The sequence below is a fragment of the Ciconia boyciana genome, chromosome 7, assembly GCF_034638445.1.
Source record: "Ciconia boyciana chromosome 7, ASM3463844v1, whole genome shotgun sequence".
NCBI lineage: Eukaryota > Metazoa > Chordata > Aves > Ciconiiformes > Ciconiidae > Ciconia > Ciconia boyciana.
This window is the reverse complement of record NC_132940.1, coordinates 37,777,491-37,794,233: the sequence shown is the minus strand read 5'-3', so window position 1 is coordinate 37,794,233 and position 16,743 is coordinate 37,777,491. Positions and strand designations below refer to the sequence as shown.

The 16,743-nt window shown below is 45.1% G+C and overlaps 1 protein-coding gene across 4 annotated transcripts in view; it reads right to left on the bottom strand.

Annotated features, from left to right (window-relative positions):
• Positions 1-16,743, bottom strand: part of BOK (BCL2 family apoptosis regulator BOK) — a 50,008-nt gene that overhangs the window by 15,365 nt on the left and 17,900 nt on the right. For 2 of the 4 annotated variants that reach the window (XM_072867191.1, XM_072867193.1), the window contains one exon: positions 10,336-10,499. In XM_072867191.1, the coding sequence (XP_072723292.1) occupies positions 10,336-10,499 (164 nt within the window). Of the gene's footprint in view, positions 1-3,330; positions 5,313-10,335; positions 10,500-16,743 lie in introns of those variants that run through there. The other 2 variants (XM_072867192.1, XM_072867194.1) reach the window with 2 other exon arrangements.

The window sequence follows — 16,743 nt, the reverse complement described above, 5'->3', positions numbered from 1 at the left end:
AGTAGAGACGTATCATCAAAGTCTTCCTGCAGTGATGGAGAAGACAAGCTCTACTGCTGCCTGCTGGTCTATGGGTAGAGAAAAGAATGAAGTTTCTTCTGAGCTAAATCTCTGAAATATGCTTGTAAGGAAGCTGGAAATTCCCTTCCCAACACTTTTTTTTTTTTTTTTTCTGTGAGAAGGGAAGCTTTTTTTTCATCTGACCTTGCCTGGACATGGACTGCATGTCATGTGATTGACCCAGGAGCACTCTATTTCCCACAGACTGTGCTTGAACGTGCAATGCACTTCCAGGTCCTGGGTGACCGTGTAAAGTTCAACCAAGGATCACTCTGTTCAGCTGTGCTAGGGGCTTGTAATCCCAGTGGGTCAAAATGTTTAGAGTTAAAGAGGTTACAGGCTTTTCTGAGGGAGTATTTAAACTCCATCTGTCAAACCACTTGCATAGAAGAAATTTATAGACTCTGCCAGCAGTACATTAAATTGCTGTTTTCTTGTCTTTAATTTAGTAGCATGCATTGTTTTCACATTGCCCTAAGAGAATAATTAATCTGTGGCAAATTTATGCCTATAAAAATGATAAATACCAGATTTAAAAAAACAACAACAGCAAAGAAATTCAAGGAGCCACGTGTTGATGAGAGCAACATCAAGAACGCTCTTGGCAAAGCCATCAGAATGCCTTAGGGGCCTGATCTTTTCAGAAAGCTGTCTAAGGGACTTGAAACCTGCTTCATATTCAGTTTAATTGTGCACAAAACACCCACTTGCAGACTTTGCACATTAAAAGAAGAATTAAAAAAAAAACAAGCAGAGCTTTTTCTCAGGGTCTAAACAAGTTGGAAAATGAGGAAGTTTGGTATTGCAATTTTCCAGGAAACCTCAGTGTCGCTCCCTGACGCTATTGTTCCATACTTCAGCATATAATTTATCAGATTTGCATCTGTATTAAGGGCTTCACAGATTGTTTTCTTTCCATTTACAGGAGAAAAGGCAGTGCAGGAACACAAGTGACATCTGCTGTGAGACTGAGACCACTTCAGTTTCTCTAGTTGCTTTGAAGAAGGTGAACCTACTGCCAATGTTTGACAAGGGAGAGGTATAAGTAAGGCTGTGGTTGAAGCAATATCAGGTCTAGGACACGATAAGCAGTGCTCAAATGCCGGTCATTGAAATACTCAAGCTGAGATGGCTTTTCTGCTTCCTACCTTTTTGACAAAGCAAATATTTCCATTGACTGAATGTAGGTCTATTACAAAGAGACAGAGAATGAAGACAGCGCCGGGGGTGGGATAATCCTTACCGGGGCAAGTTCTTCTGTGAACAAAGGAACGCTGAAGCTCAGGTTCCTGCAGGCTCAACTCTCAGACATTGACATTCCCCACTGTAATAACGCACAGACCACTCTCATCTGCAAAATACTCCACATCCACTAAAATATTTAAGATACCATTCCCCCATTTCCAACCTGTTCTCCCTCCTCCTGCTACTCCCTAGACATCTCCCATACCTCCACCCGGCCCCCACTGCAACAGCCTCACCTTCCCCCTATACCTCCAGCCTGTTCTGGTGTGACAGTAAGGCAGGAGGCAGCAAAAGCTTGGCTGGATTTTACGTGTGCCGAGTGACTGCTGCCTAATGTGGTTAACAACAGCCACATTTCCCGGTTCTAAAAGGACTGTCCCCTGCCCCTGTGGTGCTTGCTACCCTTTAGCAAAAGGGGATGAAACGGGGCAGTGGACTGAAAGGTGCCTAGGGACAGGGAGCAACCCCTCAAGACAGTTTGTGCATAGGTAAGTCTCACTTAGAACATTCAATGTGAGCAAAACAGCTTAAAAAAATGAAGGCAACTTTCACTACAAGCAATTTTCTCAAGCAGATAATTGGAAACACTGGGGGGGGAGGGGGAAAATGTGAGATTACTAGTTTAGGGGTTTTCATTTTTTGATGCTGGAAGAGGAACAAAAGCCAGGCTTTCAATATGAAGGAGCATAATAGTACTAACCTGGGTACTTACATTCTTGGTTTTCTTTAACAGCTAAATAAATTAGACACACTTCTAGGACCATCACCAATCTTATAAAATGAAAATGTTTACTGGGGTGATAAACAACCAACCCTGATATCTCCCATCAGGTAGGACTGGCTAAAAGAGAAGAGGGAAAAGAAAAATCACAGAGCCACAGAACTGTTGAGATTGTAAAGGACCTCTGGAAGTACTCTGAAATACCCAAATATTACAACTAAAACTGAATGCAACATAAATGCTTCGCTGAATCAGGCTCGAGACTGTTGCTTGCTAAATGCACAGCGGTGTGCACAATGCTGTTTGCTGTTTATTTTGGTAGCAAGACTGGTGTCTATGTGGTTATTGCAGAAGGAGTGAGAAGGGTGAAAGTATCATCCTGGTTTAACACTAACTGCAAGACGAGCAGCACACTGTTCAGCTCCAGTACATACGTTGCAAGGACTAGCAAATGAAACACGAAAGACAAAAGCCAGAGAAGTCTGAAACCTATTTGTGGGGACCTCCACTACTTCTTCATTATCAGCAGTTTCCAGACTGAGTCTTTGTCTTCTTGCCTGTGTTAACCCCCTTCCCACCCACACACATTCCTTTCCAGCAATGCTGCTTCATTTGGCTTATCATTATCTTTTTGTTAAACCCACTTAATCAGTGCATTTAACTCTTTATGTTCCTTAATAGTCCCTCTGTTATCACTTGTTTACTGAAAAAGCAGTCATAGCCTTAAGTATTACATTTCAAAACAGCATCTAAATTGAGAAAGATCTTGACAATCCCAGTGTTCTACTGTGCTAGCTCCATTAACTCACATACACTTCATAAAACACTAGGCATGATAAGGCAAGCTGGACTTTCTGAGCTGTGAAACTGTCCAAGTTAAAGTCTGCACACAACCAGGGTATTTCCAGAAACCCAAAGTCTACTTTTTCATAAGCTGCTTTAAGACTACGAAGCTGCATCCCCCTGCAATGAACTATAGAGCTTTTACTGCATCTATTACAGATCAGAGGGGATCCTCTCTGTGCTGCTCAAAGTGTGATTAGTTTAGTTCACCACATACGCTATACCTGGTCTAAGTTTCCATAGCCAGATCTATCAGGAATCTAAGGACGAAAATCCCAAGTGGGAGAGCTGCCAGCAAAACCCCTAATGCCAACATAATTATGTCAGGAAGAAAAAAAAAAATATTCCTTTTGCAATTTGGTTTTATTTGGGGAACTGCTGCAAGCTTTACACACACAGAAATGCACCAACCTCCAGGCACCATCAGCTGCATCCACACTGAGAACTTTGTCAGTATGCACCCCCCCTCCCCCCCCACCTTTTAATAGTGTAGCCAAAGTCTGCCTAGACACTGTCAAAGGCAGCACACAGCTTCAATATAGGATGGGAGGCTTTCTCCTTCTCAGTGTTTTTGTTGAGGGACTGGGGAGAGGGGGAGGTTGTCTTTTACAGGTTTTGCTCCACAAGAATTACTTTACTACTGAAAAAGTACTACTAGACTGAGCTGGTAAAGCTCCCCTTCACTGCAGGTATAGTACTACGGGTAAAGCTGGGCCCGGTACCCATATGTCAAGGCATCAGCAGAAGAAGAAAAGGCTAGACCAGTCAAAAGCAGGACCATGCAAGGGTATAACCACTTGCGTATCCTCTGCCAGTGGTTCTGTTGGTCAGAGCACTGCACTACTAGCTGCTAGCAGAAACCTGTCGCACAGATATAACCAAAAAGTAAAGGCTTTGCTTTATTCTCAAACCCATTTGTAACTTCTGGACAGAAACAGTAAAGCCCCTCTAAATACAGGGTGTGGGAGGGAAATCAGGAAAAAAAACCCAGCAAAAACGCCTATAATGCTGTGTGTTCTTAATCCAGAATGGTGTTTTTCTGTGATGCCACACTCTTGGGAGTGAGGCCCCACTTCTGTCGGCAAAAACAGCACGTTTCTGACGTGGTAACAACATGGGTTAAATTCCTAGCATGAACCGGGTGAGTTGTAGTTTTAACACGTTAACATGTTCTACCAGGGGAAAAGCTGAAGTATTTTTAGCATGGCCTGAGTGTTTTGTCTCTGCACTGGTCTGGCCTTTTTTGGAATTTTTAACTCTGGAAACAAATACAATAGCCTTTGCAATAGTGAAACACCACCTATTTTCTTTTATTGTTTGCCACAAAGAAGACTGCAAGTTGTACTTCCAAAGACATTAAAGGAGAAACATAAATCTGCTACTGTTGACACAGCTTTCCCCCTTCACAACACCAGACAGTTCACTTACTGTTTTCCTAATTCCTGCCCATGCCCCCCAGCCTTTCCTACTTACATGCACAGTTCTGACAAAATGTCAGTGGAGAAAACATTTTTCTTCATTATGAAATTCAATCCCGAGTTGTTGCTTGAAGGCATTGCCCCTCGCTCTTCTGTTTGAAATGGCACGTGAGTGCAGTAAGAGAGGTCAACAAAATACACTTGCAAACTGTATCACATGCAACTGCCCTCTAGTCCTGTCCCTCATGCAGCCACCCAGTCTGATTTCCAAGATAAGTCGGGGAGAAGCATCTGACGACAGTATGTTTGTTTTTATAATGTTAAAAACCCACAGCTGCATTATCCCCTTCACCGTGCTGTGCTGGGGGCAGACCACAGCAAGTCAGAGTTAGGTATAAAGGAGGAGATGGAGTTTAAGCACAAATGTAACAACAAGAATCGACGCAAGGTGAGTCTGAGGACTAAAAGGGGAATCACATGGAGTGAAGGAGGGACTCTTCCCCTCTCCTATTTTCTACTCTATTTCAAATAACATCCCCTTCCTCCTCCCCTCTGCCTGGCACTAGTGTAAGCATGCAACACAGTCATAAGGAACAGATGTCTGACAGTCCACACTGCACACAGCTGCAATCAGCATGCCCAGGGACTAGCAATGTCCAGGCCACACACACAAGTCACCCAGGGAAACAAGACTCTTGAAAGGATTAATGGTGAAAGAGGGTCCTGTGGCTGCAAAAAGGAGGCTGTGCTTGGTCATCTGCTCCCAGCTGAAGGGAGAGGAGAACAAGCCTTTTGTTTGTCCCAGTTCTTCTCTTCCTTCTCTTCAGATACGGCCATTACCACTGGTTCTGGAGCGGGGGAGGAGATGGGGTAGGGGGGCTGCACTTGGCGACTCGGATTCATCTCTCAGGCAGCAGGACGAAGAAGATAGCCTTGAGGAAGTGACCAAAGCTGCAAACAGCAGCCACGAGCCAGTGGGAGCGAAGGCTGGGGTCAGTATTCACCACGCATTTTGTGATGTCTGCCTAATGAGGAGGGAACAGAGACCATGAGAGAAAGATGCCCAGAACCACATCAACCACTGCTGCAGACTCTCCCGGCCCCACAACCAGTGGCACCACACCACCACTGCTGCAGCACCACTTTGCCACACTGTCAACAGCCACAAATGCTTGCTCTGACACTTCCACACACTGCAAGTTATTAAAATCAGGCTCAAGAGCTCTGTGAAATACACTTTCTTCATTTTGCATCAACAAGGCAAAGTAACCCCCTTTTCAGCCACCCCTGGGAAAGAAATGCTACAGGAAGATTGTCAAGCATTTTCCACTTTGAATAGCTAAATAAAATAAACTTTCTTCCCCTTTTCAAAAGAGCTAGGAAGCCTTGGCAATATCAGCATTCTCATCCTTTTCTGTAAAGCAAGATGCTTCCCAGAGGTTGTCCTGTTTAATGTCGGCTCAAGTTGCTTGCACTTTTTCTCTTGCCTTAATGTTTTATTTGGAACATATTCAAGCAAGCCAACCCTCAATTTAAATCTAAAGCAATGCAAGCTTTGTTTGTGGAAATATGTATGCTGGCAGAGATGCCTCCCAGACGTGTGGGCCAGATTTAAATATCACTTGGGCAGCTGGTTTCAAGTATTAACAAGAATAGAAGCTGGCCTGCAATGAATAAAAAACAACAATCCAGCAAATTGATGAAGACAGGATCTCAGCTGGCATTGGGAGGAGAAGGTGGAAAATATCTGGAGGGTAAAGCAAACAAGACAGAGGTAGATAGAAAATTGCATCCTCTTGTTGGGGAAACAAAGTTCTGCCAGCAATATAATTGAGTTTGTGGTTAAACTTCAGCCTAGCAAAAGGAGATATGGACTGCAGTTCCGTAACAGAGGGAGCACCGTTAGCACATCAACTTGACATGGTTTTCAGAAACGACTTTTGGGTGGCAAATGTGAACAAGAATCAGGTCACAAGGAGGGCAAATATTCATCAGCCCCAAAAGCTTTTTCTTTATGAGCTTAGCTCATCAGTCTTCCAAGTTTGCCTTCTGACACAAGTCTCTCATTGATCAACCAAAGGGAAGTCAGACTTTCAACCCTGAGATGCTCCTCCCATAAAACAGAACATGAGAGCTGCTGAATACTCCAATAATCTTTTCCAGTATTTCCACCTGTGTTCAAAACATGGGTGAGCCTTGCCTGACCAACCTTGGTAATAATTAGAAGAAAACAAAAGGAGGACTGAAGGGACAAATCCCCATGTCTGGTTAGCGAGTACAGCCACACTAACCAACTCCACCATCATCTACAGGCCAAAGGTCTGTTGACAGCAGCCTTAACAGCCTCCCACACAGTTCCTCCCTCACAAGGAAGTCTGAAATGCTGGCATGCTGAATCACCCCACACCACTGTTCTCCAGGGAGCATTAGGAGACACTGAGCCCATGAATAACTGACAAGTAGAGACTGCAGGAGGAATGAATACAGGTATGCAAGGATGGGAAGAAACAGGATGACAGGAGGAAGCTGAATCAGCACATGGGGTGCTCCTGAGGCTGAACATCAAGGTGTGGAAATGCTGCTGCCTATAGCTACAAAAGCACAAGCAATTGTAGCAAGCAGCCAAGATAGCACATAACAGAAGATACTGCAATGTAGTACCAGTGGTTATAGGTACTTTATCTGTATTGTGGAGGAAAGTAAAATGGGTCTGCCTAAATGCTTTCAGTGATGGCTTAGCAAACTCACCCTATTTGCATTTGAAAAAAGTCTGAACTGATTCAGCCTGTCCAATTTTAGGGACCCACACGGTGTCATATTTAAAACACAGTTGTGTCAAGCTGTATCTTTAGTCAAGAGAAGTCATGATGTGCAGGTACCTGTCTGAACATGTATTCAGATGTTAGGGCAGCTGATCGGTAAGAAACCTAACCTCTGAAGGGCTTCAGTGCATCATGTGAACCAGTACAAGGCCCAAATATGCACACCATCTTGAATACAGCTGCAGAGGGTTAACTTCCAGATGAGAAAGTGTGAACTGCTTAAAGCTGTGCTATGCCCTACCAAAGGCAATGACCTCACTGCAGCTAATCAAGAGGAGCTGCAGTCAGAGGCACTTACAAATTTGTATGGTGCTTGCTTAGATAAACAAAATTGCTCAGCTGTTTAACAATTGCCTTAGCTATTGTTATCCATAAAGCATGCTTGATAAAGCACTGGAATTGAAAGTTTCAAAGCTACTTAATAAAACAGGTCTTTGAATCTTGTGAGGCACTGATAAACTGTTGCAATGGCAGTTTGATCTTTGCCTGTTAATTATTCAAACAAGATCAAGTCACATGCTCTTCTTTGTAGCAAACGTATGTAACAGCTGCTAAAAAAATAATCTTTCTATTCTACTGTAAAGCCACTACTGAGGCTGCAAACTCTCTCCAGGGAGAGATGATGCCTCAAAGGGTTAAACATTTCTTGTTTCTCCTAAGAGGTTTGTTTTGGGGGGGAAGGGTCTTTCTCCACCCTATGGAAGCAGTATGGGAACCTACTGCTGAGTGGAGTCTTTCAAATGCCTTTCCAAGGTGGCTTTTCTGAAACAACTCAGAGCACAGTGGTTCCTGTTGGCAGCCTCAACCTGAGCTGATGTGTAAGAGACGGGGGCCATGTGCACAGGGGAAACAAGGACTCCATGCCAAGACAAACTAACAACCAGCTAGGTCAGGCAACAGATGAAAGGATCCCTGCTACAGAGCTGTTTTGTCTGGCCCATTTGTGAACAACGCTGGGAAATTTCATGCTGCAGTGCCTAGATCAAGAGGAAGAACATTCAGGGAAGCATAGCACAAGATGGCAAGAGGATTAGCAGCCTTTCCCTAGACTGAAAGAACCACTCATTTCTAGAGGGAAAATATCTCCTTGTTGCAGCCCAAAATTGCTGATAAGGGTACTGGACACAGCCTGTAATCAGCACAACCCAGCAGCTTTTAGAGTCATTTTGTTTGATTGGGGGCAGCGAGATTGGCTTCCTTTTCTTAGGGCCAGATCCCAAGAGCAAGCAGCATAGGTTCAGCGACTCCAATAGAAATGCGCTGGCCATCTAAAGAGGGATAATTGGCAGAAGGAGCTAGCAGTGGACAGGACTTACCTCCTCAGCTGCAAAGAACCACTTCTGGTCTGGAGATAGATTTTGCAGCTTGTTTACTATGCAACAAACTTTCCAAAAATATCCATTTGGACCTATCAAAACACCCTGTTTTGAACTCTAATAATGTGATACAAAAATTAAAACAAGATGCTAACTTATTAGAACATGCATGTTTTACCAAAACAAAGAAAAAATTAGTTGGAAACTAGGAGGAGACACATTCCTATGCAACATTTCAATTTTAATGAAACTGGATTTTTTCCAAAGGAAAAAATGTTTCAGAGAATACATTTCAACTAGCTCTACAGGTACCCAGTTAAAGCAAGCCTCAAATGATACTGAGGCAGGGATTTCACAGGCAGGAACAGTGCTACTTAATCAGTCACTTTCCCAGGATATCCTCTTCACCTACCTCGGCACAATTATTTGCGTGGACACAAAATGAAAGAGATCAGGGCATTCAAATCAAAGGTTACTTTTCAGCCCAACCAAACAGTTCCCTGACTCAGCTGGCCTCAAGGTCACACAGTTTTAGAGAGGGCAGGGATGAGTTAAGGTGGCAGTGACACTAAGTAAATGCAAGGGATGAAAAAATCAGAACAACTTCACTTTTCCAGTTGCTCTTCATCAAAAAGATGCCTTCAGTCCTGGAGAAACTAGGTGACTGAATCAGCTACAGGCACACTTGGGAAGTCTCAGCACAGAGGAGCAACTCTCAGTTTGGAAAAAGACGTCCCCCTCTCTCTGGCTTTGTGCAGGGTGGGGAGCCTGACCATTTACTGACGGCTCAGGAATAAATATCACCTCTTGGAAAGGAGGGAGTTTGCTGCTGTGGCTCAGTCTGGAAAGAGTACATGCCTTGGGAACGAGATGTCCCATGAGCTCAGTGGTGTCATATGGCAATATTTAGCTCCAGGCAGCATCTGCTAGGCAGTACACCAAAGTGCTTTTGGCTGTATTGCTCCAAGGAGTGTCTATATCTCTGCCAGAAAGGCACTGAGACCCTGGTACATACATACATCACCCAGCTACCAACCACTAACATAGCCAACCAGTCATCTCAGTCTCCTGGGGAGGTCACTAGAAAGGTGCCTGGCTATTCCACAGCACCAAAGTAAAGCTCTTACAATGCTCCTGTGGAGGATGGTTCAGAGTATTTCCCATTGTGTATAGAGAGAACCAAAGAAATCAGATGCTTAAAGCCACATGACATGGAGCCACACTCCAACGTAGAGCAGCACTGTGCACAGTCTCAGAGCAGGCCAGTGACAGAGCCATGAGCCCTGCCACTGCTGATGAGTGTTATGAGCACCCTTCAAAGCATAAGTGCGCTACAATTTTAGCTACATCAGAAGTTATTCATGGACCATCATCAGGGTCAGGTCAGGGAATAGCATAAACTACCAGGTTTTAATATCCCTCTAAAATTCCTTGCAGTGGCAAGTCATGTTAATATACTAAGCTTTGACTTTGGGAACTGTGGGCCAGGTGAAAGGGGAATTAAGTTGGCAGGCCTAATTTTTTTCAGTTTCTAGAAAACAGCTGCCCAAGAGAATGACCCCTATTTACAGTCTCCCAACTATGACTGGATGGCAGCTCCACAGATGTTCAGGTCAGGAACAGAAGAGGCCCTGGTGGGCCAGGACTGAATTAGTCTGGCACAGCTACGCAGGAAGCTGAGGACCAGAATAGCTGATGTTGTTGAGGATGGGACCACGAGGCAGTAACAGAGCTATATGGAATCTAGCGCAGGTGTAAGCAGGACAGTGGTGGCCACAGGGCTGTGGAAGAGGATCTCATTCAATGTTTTTCTGCATAAAGCTGCAGTGGGGGCACTCTCACTTTCATTAACTGGGATATTTTCTAGTCTGTATGTGTGGAAGCAAGCTTGGTCAGATAGCATCTCTTACCCAGCCTCCTCTCCTTTTCAGCCATGTCACCAAGGTCTTGCGGACAAACTCTCCCAGGCAGTCTACAATGGTGTGAACCGTGGCTGGCTGTGCATGCCGCACACAGTCCACCGCCAGCCCAGCTGCCACAGCATAGAGAGACACCACCTTGCCCCACGTTATGCCTATGAAAAGAAGAAAGGTCATTCAGATTTACACATGCACACATAGTCTTGAATAATCAAAGGACATAGCTCTCCTTCATTACACGTGCCCACGCTGCATGCATGCAGCTCTGAGTTCAGGTGCGGCCACAGTTCTGCATGCTCTCCACCATGGGGGAAAAGAAATACTAGGGGACCAGGATTAGGGAAAACTCTCCAAGAAGGAGAATTAAATGATCTGACATGCTTTGACCGCCCCTCTCAGCACTGGGTGCACAGCTTTGGAGAAAGCAGCCCAAAGGCATCATCAGAATAGGGAAGATGTGCACCACCATATTTCCATTAACTCTCAACCATGCACATGCTGCACAGAAGGCAACTGAATTCAAAGAGTTTGAGCAACCTGGGGTTTTTGTCACCAGCACAACTCAAACACCCTTAAGACAAAGCATTCCTGTTTTTTTCTAGATCAGAGGACACTGTTCCAATGTGGCACACAAAGCACACATGACTTAAGCATCTCCAGTCAGTTCTACCATAACACAAGAGCAAAAAAGGGAAGCAAAGCTACAGGGCCAAGAGGGTTGGCATCCTCCTTGATGTAAGGAGTACACCTCAGTCTCCACCTGAAAACCAGGTAGCTTCAACAGTTCTGCCACTCTGCCTTCAATACTTAACATTGCATATCCTATCCCACTGAAGGCAGTGCAGTGACAGAGTGTCAGTCAGTCTGTGTCAGTCAGTGACGGAGTGTCAGGAGATTAGATATCTCCCAGAAAACAGCCTTCCTGCTGGGCTGACCTGCCAGCAGCAAATGCTCCACAGAAGTTGTCCCAGCAGCAGTCATCTTCCTGTTAGTGCTAGCAATAAGCGCTCGAGCTCAGTTCTGGGTACCAGCCAACCTTCCTGGGTCTCCCCCACACTTTGCCAACACCACTGGGCATAAATCCTCCATGCTTAAACATTACAGCCAGCAGTCTTTCATCAGGCTTTTATCAGGACCAGTGACCTGGAAACAAAACACTTCTGCACCCGTGCAGAAGAACTACGACAGCACAATGGCACGTGGATTTCCTTTGGATCCACTAGGAAGTTTAATTCTCCCCCTTACTTTATTATCTGGAATAGAAGTATTTGACAAGCATACTGTGAAGTATTTTACAGTGTTAAGTCTCTATGGAGTCTGTCCAAGGCCTCTCCCAAACGTAGCCAGAAGCCAGATGAAGTTTTAATATTTAAAAACAACACAAAACCGTTCTTGCTGGGTTGCAACAAGAAAGAAAACAGGTGAGAGGAAGGAAAGATTAGTTCAGTCACTAGATCTAAGGACCAGAAGGGGTTAAACCAAACTGGATGTGCTCAGCAATCTATCAGCTAAGAAAGCAAACCCTTAAATACAATTTAAATGAAGTGAAGAGTCTTCTTTTTTCCTCATCGCACTCCCAGATCCCCAGGCACCCCGACCCATCTCTCCAGGATGGAGCTCCAGACTCCTCACACCTGTTCACACCGCAGCAGAGCTCCCCACATTCCTTTACAATACGTGCAGGTTTCAGAGCATTTCCACAATCCTTCCACTTAGTGCCTCAAAAGGGACACTCACACTAACACTTTTAGGAATTGCTTTTTTTTTTTAATAAAAAAAAGTACTAAACTTTAGAGAAACCTTTCAAATGTCAACAACAGGAATGGCTTGTTAAACTGAAGAAAATCCATTCAGTGTTCCAAAAAAGCCATTTTTCACTCATGACTGATACAAGATCAAAATCTACAGATGATCCTTTTGTGATGCTCTGTAGCAACAGTAACAGCAGTAGCTCAGCTTCCTGTGATACTCTGCCCTTCATCAGCACTATCTCCAAGATCAGAGAAAATTACTAATATAGCTAAATTGGCTGTTATTCTTATTCTGATTTTATTTTCTGAGTAGGCTCTGCAGTGTCCCTTCCCCAGAGCTGTCACTCAGGAAGTTCACTGCCCATGTGGTATTCACACTATTTATCTGTCTTTGTCACATTGCGTGTCACCATGACAGCCAGCAGAATGAGCCAGGAAGAGGCTATGAAACCACATGAGAAAATACTAGACAGAGGGGCTTCTCCTGGCACGAAAGAGGCTGTCTTGTTGCAGGTCAATACCTCTCCACCCAATGAAGAGGCTTTTAGGGGTTACCTCTTGCTGACCACAATCTCCTGGACCAGAGCCTCAGCTGGCTTATACTCAGCTTTAGTGTAAGTCAGTTTTTGCTGTTGTCCATCCCTGCAGAAGTGTGGCTCCTTGCATCTTGACTTACAGGAACCAAAGTTACCCAAAATTCCAGGGAAGAGTTTACTGGCTTATTCCCAAGCTTTTACTGACAGCACTCTTTCTTAAGAATCTGAAGCAAGTTCATTAGCTTTGAGATGGCAGTACATGGCAGTAACTAAGACTGACAGGGGGCTGAGGCGACCCTGGTAGAGAAAGACAGCTGCAGTCTTGATTAACTTTGTTAATATAACCCAAGTTTATTTTAATATAATAACCCAAGTTTATCTTTCCAACAGAAGAAAAGTGTATTCACAACCTATGAAAGACAAAGGCTCAACAGACCCATGATTTCTCTAATACACAGGAAAGCAGTTTGCTCTACAGACATGTCAGTCCAGGTGTCTCCTCCCAGGGAGGATGGAGAGAAAGCCCTTCAGCTCTGGCTTCTCTGACAAGGTCACTATGTAGTGGTGCTTGCTGCAGAACTCGCAAGAGGTAAATGCTTCCCCAGCACGTGGACAGAGCCCCTCTCCCTTTCATGAGGACAGCAGGAAGAGGGCAAGTTGTTGGCCGATCCTTATCATGGCAATCGATGTGAACGGCTCAGCAGTCACTTCCCATTATCCTCCTCTTTACAGAGCATGCCTATAAAGGTCAAACCAATCTTCCAGTCTGCTTTTCCTATTACAAGCAGAGCTGGGCCACAGGGGTGGGAGAAGAGGAAATCCCCTCCCGATTTCTCTGCATGGAACCTCCTGTTACCACTGCTGGAGGCAGAAGATGGAGACAGCTGGCTGGGCTCCTCATCTGAGACAGCAGGGCACAGCTTATGCTCTTGTTTGCACAAGATGTTGTAGGGGAGCCCTGAAGCAAGGGAAGAGCAGACATCTCTAACAGCTGCTCTAGGCCAAAGCTGGGCCATGCCTGTGGCCAGTCCCTCTACCCCAGGAGGGCTCCAGCAGCCACCCAGCCCCAGGCAGGGGAACAGGCCACAGCAGCCCTCATCTGCACTTTTCCCAGACACCAGCTCCATTAACTTTTCTCTCTCAAAGACTCCCTTGACAGGGGTAGAGAGGCACAATCTGCTGGGGAGCAGTGCCTCTCTGCCCCCTGTGATGTCCAGGCCAAGGTGACACTAGCTTGATGCATCCCTCCGCATAAGCTGGAATTGCATCTGGCCAGTGCACATGAGCAGAGAAGACACATTGTCTCGCTCCAAATTTCTCAAAAGGTCTGGCTGCAATCCACATTGGGTGAAACAGGCACTCATCACCAAGAGAAAAAATCTATTCACAGCTTCCCACTGTACAGACTAGCATGCACAGGAGCTAACGACAAGAGGGAATGGAAAACTGGTCCAGAAAGGAATGATCAAAACAGAGAAAGCTCTGAAACTTCTGACAGAGATGGAACAAAAGGACTCAGAAAATGTGAACAGCTGCTTAGAAGGCATTTTAAAAAATACGAAATACAAGTTGCAGACTCAAGGTCAGTCATGGAGCTGAAGGTATGTAAACACTGGTGAGCCCAGGGGAAAATGAATTGGGAGAGGACCACTCTTGGAAGTGTTCCCGCTGCATATCAGCTTGCCTGCCCCAGGGGAGAGCTCAAGAAGCCATGAGACACAACTGCAGAGTCTCAGAGCACCACAATATCCAAGGTTACTCAAACTTCCCTCTGCTCCACTCAGCAAAAGTTGGGCTCATCAAAGCTCAACTTTCAAATCAGACCTAAGAGAAACGTGATCAAGTGCTACATTTCAACAGCTGGGAAGATACAGCCAGGCACAATATACTTTCCTCTGGTGGAGAGAAAGAAGCCAAGAAGGATGTGCACAAGGCAGGAAGCTCAACTCATAAGGCCTAAGTGATGAGGAAGCTGTGGGATGCATTTCTAACAGCATTTGCTCCTGCAGGGGAAAGTATTTTCTCCCTAGAACACATTAACCATGCATCCGTGTTGTACAGGGTTCACTTCAGCCCAAGCATTCTTGATTAAGAGCTGACAAGCACCTAAAACAATACAAAACCAGGATGAAAGCCTTGAGAGCGCCCTCATGCCTAGCAGCTCTTACCAACTGGAGGAAACTGTTTCCTTTAGGAAAGGAAGATGCCTTTCCTCCCTTTTCTTCTTCTGTTTTTCCACCAAGTGACCCCTGCCTTCTGGGATTTATTTAAACAGATAATGTAAATGCCAGCTCAGCCAGGCCCCAATCCAAAGCCTGTTGTAGTCAGTTGAAAGTCTCCTGCTGGCTGCAGAGCAGCTTTGGACCACACATCAGAACCAGTGCTATTGTCACAGTGGTGCAGATTGTTGCTGCAGATCGTTCAACATCCAAAGCAGCTAAGGGCTCTGTGATGCCAGTCTCCACACAGATGAGCTCTCCTTGCCCTGAATAACTAACAGGTTGTGTGGAAATAGGGAAGCAAAATACAGCTTGAACTTTACCATGTTCTGTGACCGGCTCACCTTCTGCCTATATTCTCAGGTGTTAATCTTACTATAATTGGGATTCAAGATGTCCTTGCTACACCAGAGAAAAGACAAACCTGAGATAACTGGAATAGACAATGCTCTAAAGTCAAATATGGCACAACATACCCATGCAGTGGTACCAACAAGAATGCCAGATATCCTCAGTGTTGCCTTCTTGAGAGGTCCATCTAGGGCTTGTGCTTACTCAAGACTCGCAGACAGTGTGGACAGGAAGTGAGCACAGCCAGAACTACAGTGTGAAGACTCAGAAACAGACCAGAGTGTGGAAGAAGGCCATGTAAAAGATTAAGGAGAAAACCTCTCCAGCAAGATAGGGTCAAAATGCCCCACTCCCTTGCTGGAAAGGCATTGTGAGTGACTAATGTGGCTCCCCAGACTGTCTAGGCACTGCAGTGTCATACTGTAGCTGTTTTCTTAATAAACCGGACAGTGAAAAACAGGCTGAGATGCTTTAGTCGTTGGTAATTGGCACAAAAACTCAGACTGCACTTGAGTCTCTGGTTTCCTTTGGTCAATAAGAGCCTCCTTCCTCTGAACTATGAAAAAAATTAGGAATGAATGTCTGGCTGCCACAGCCAACTCTGATTTGCTGGATTTAGCATTAAATGCTGAGTCTTGAGACTGCAGTTGGGATCCAGGAATCTTAAAAATCAGCAAACTCCTCCCCCTCTGCCTCTCAGCAGCCTTCTAGCAAGAGAAGTTACAACAACTAATTGGTAAAAGCAATTGAATACACAACCCCAGCTTCATGCTCACAGGTTATCCTGTTAGTTGCTCTGAGGCAGAGATGGGAAAGAAGAAAAAATGAAGCATACAGAGCACCGGGAAGGTCTGAATCCACCCCCTGTGCAGCCAGCCAACTGCCAGCCATTTATGCAGCATGGTGTCCCCAGATGAGGGGCAGCACTAGCAAGAGCTTGAGCCTAGGCTTCTACCATGTTCCCAAAGTCTCTAGCATAACCAGCCTCAAAGGGTTGAGTCCAGATCCCATTGTTACTACCCTGAAAACCCCAAGTTTAGAACCAAGAGTAACAATTTCTAGCTTTACTTTAAACAAAAACATTTTAAACCATCCACACTTTTCACTTGACTCCTGAGCTGAGAAGTTGAAGAACACCAAAAAAATGCAGCTCTCAATGAATCTGTCAATATACATTGGCAAGAGCAGGAGTCCCAGAAGCCAGCAGGGCTTTCTCCCCAGCATCATGTTTATGCAGCACAGCAGCACACACAGTCTGCGCCACCTGCAGTCATCCACCTTTCTAGCTTAATTCCCCGTGTCACTTCAGCTTTAGAGGTAGGCCAGTTCTGATGTAGTCAGCTATAGTCATCTAAGAAGATAACCTACTTACCTGCAATGCAAATACCTGAGCCTGCAAACTTGACCTTCATTTTTCTGTAAGCCTTGATGCAAGTAAAGCTCAGCACTAAGTGACAAGACAGGGCACCTGCACTTTGAACATAGCCACACTCAGACATTTCTGCCATACTTGCCAAGCTCTTGCTTTCTGAGCCCATATGG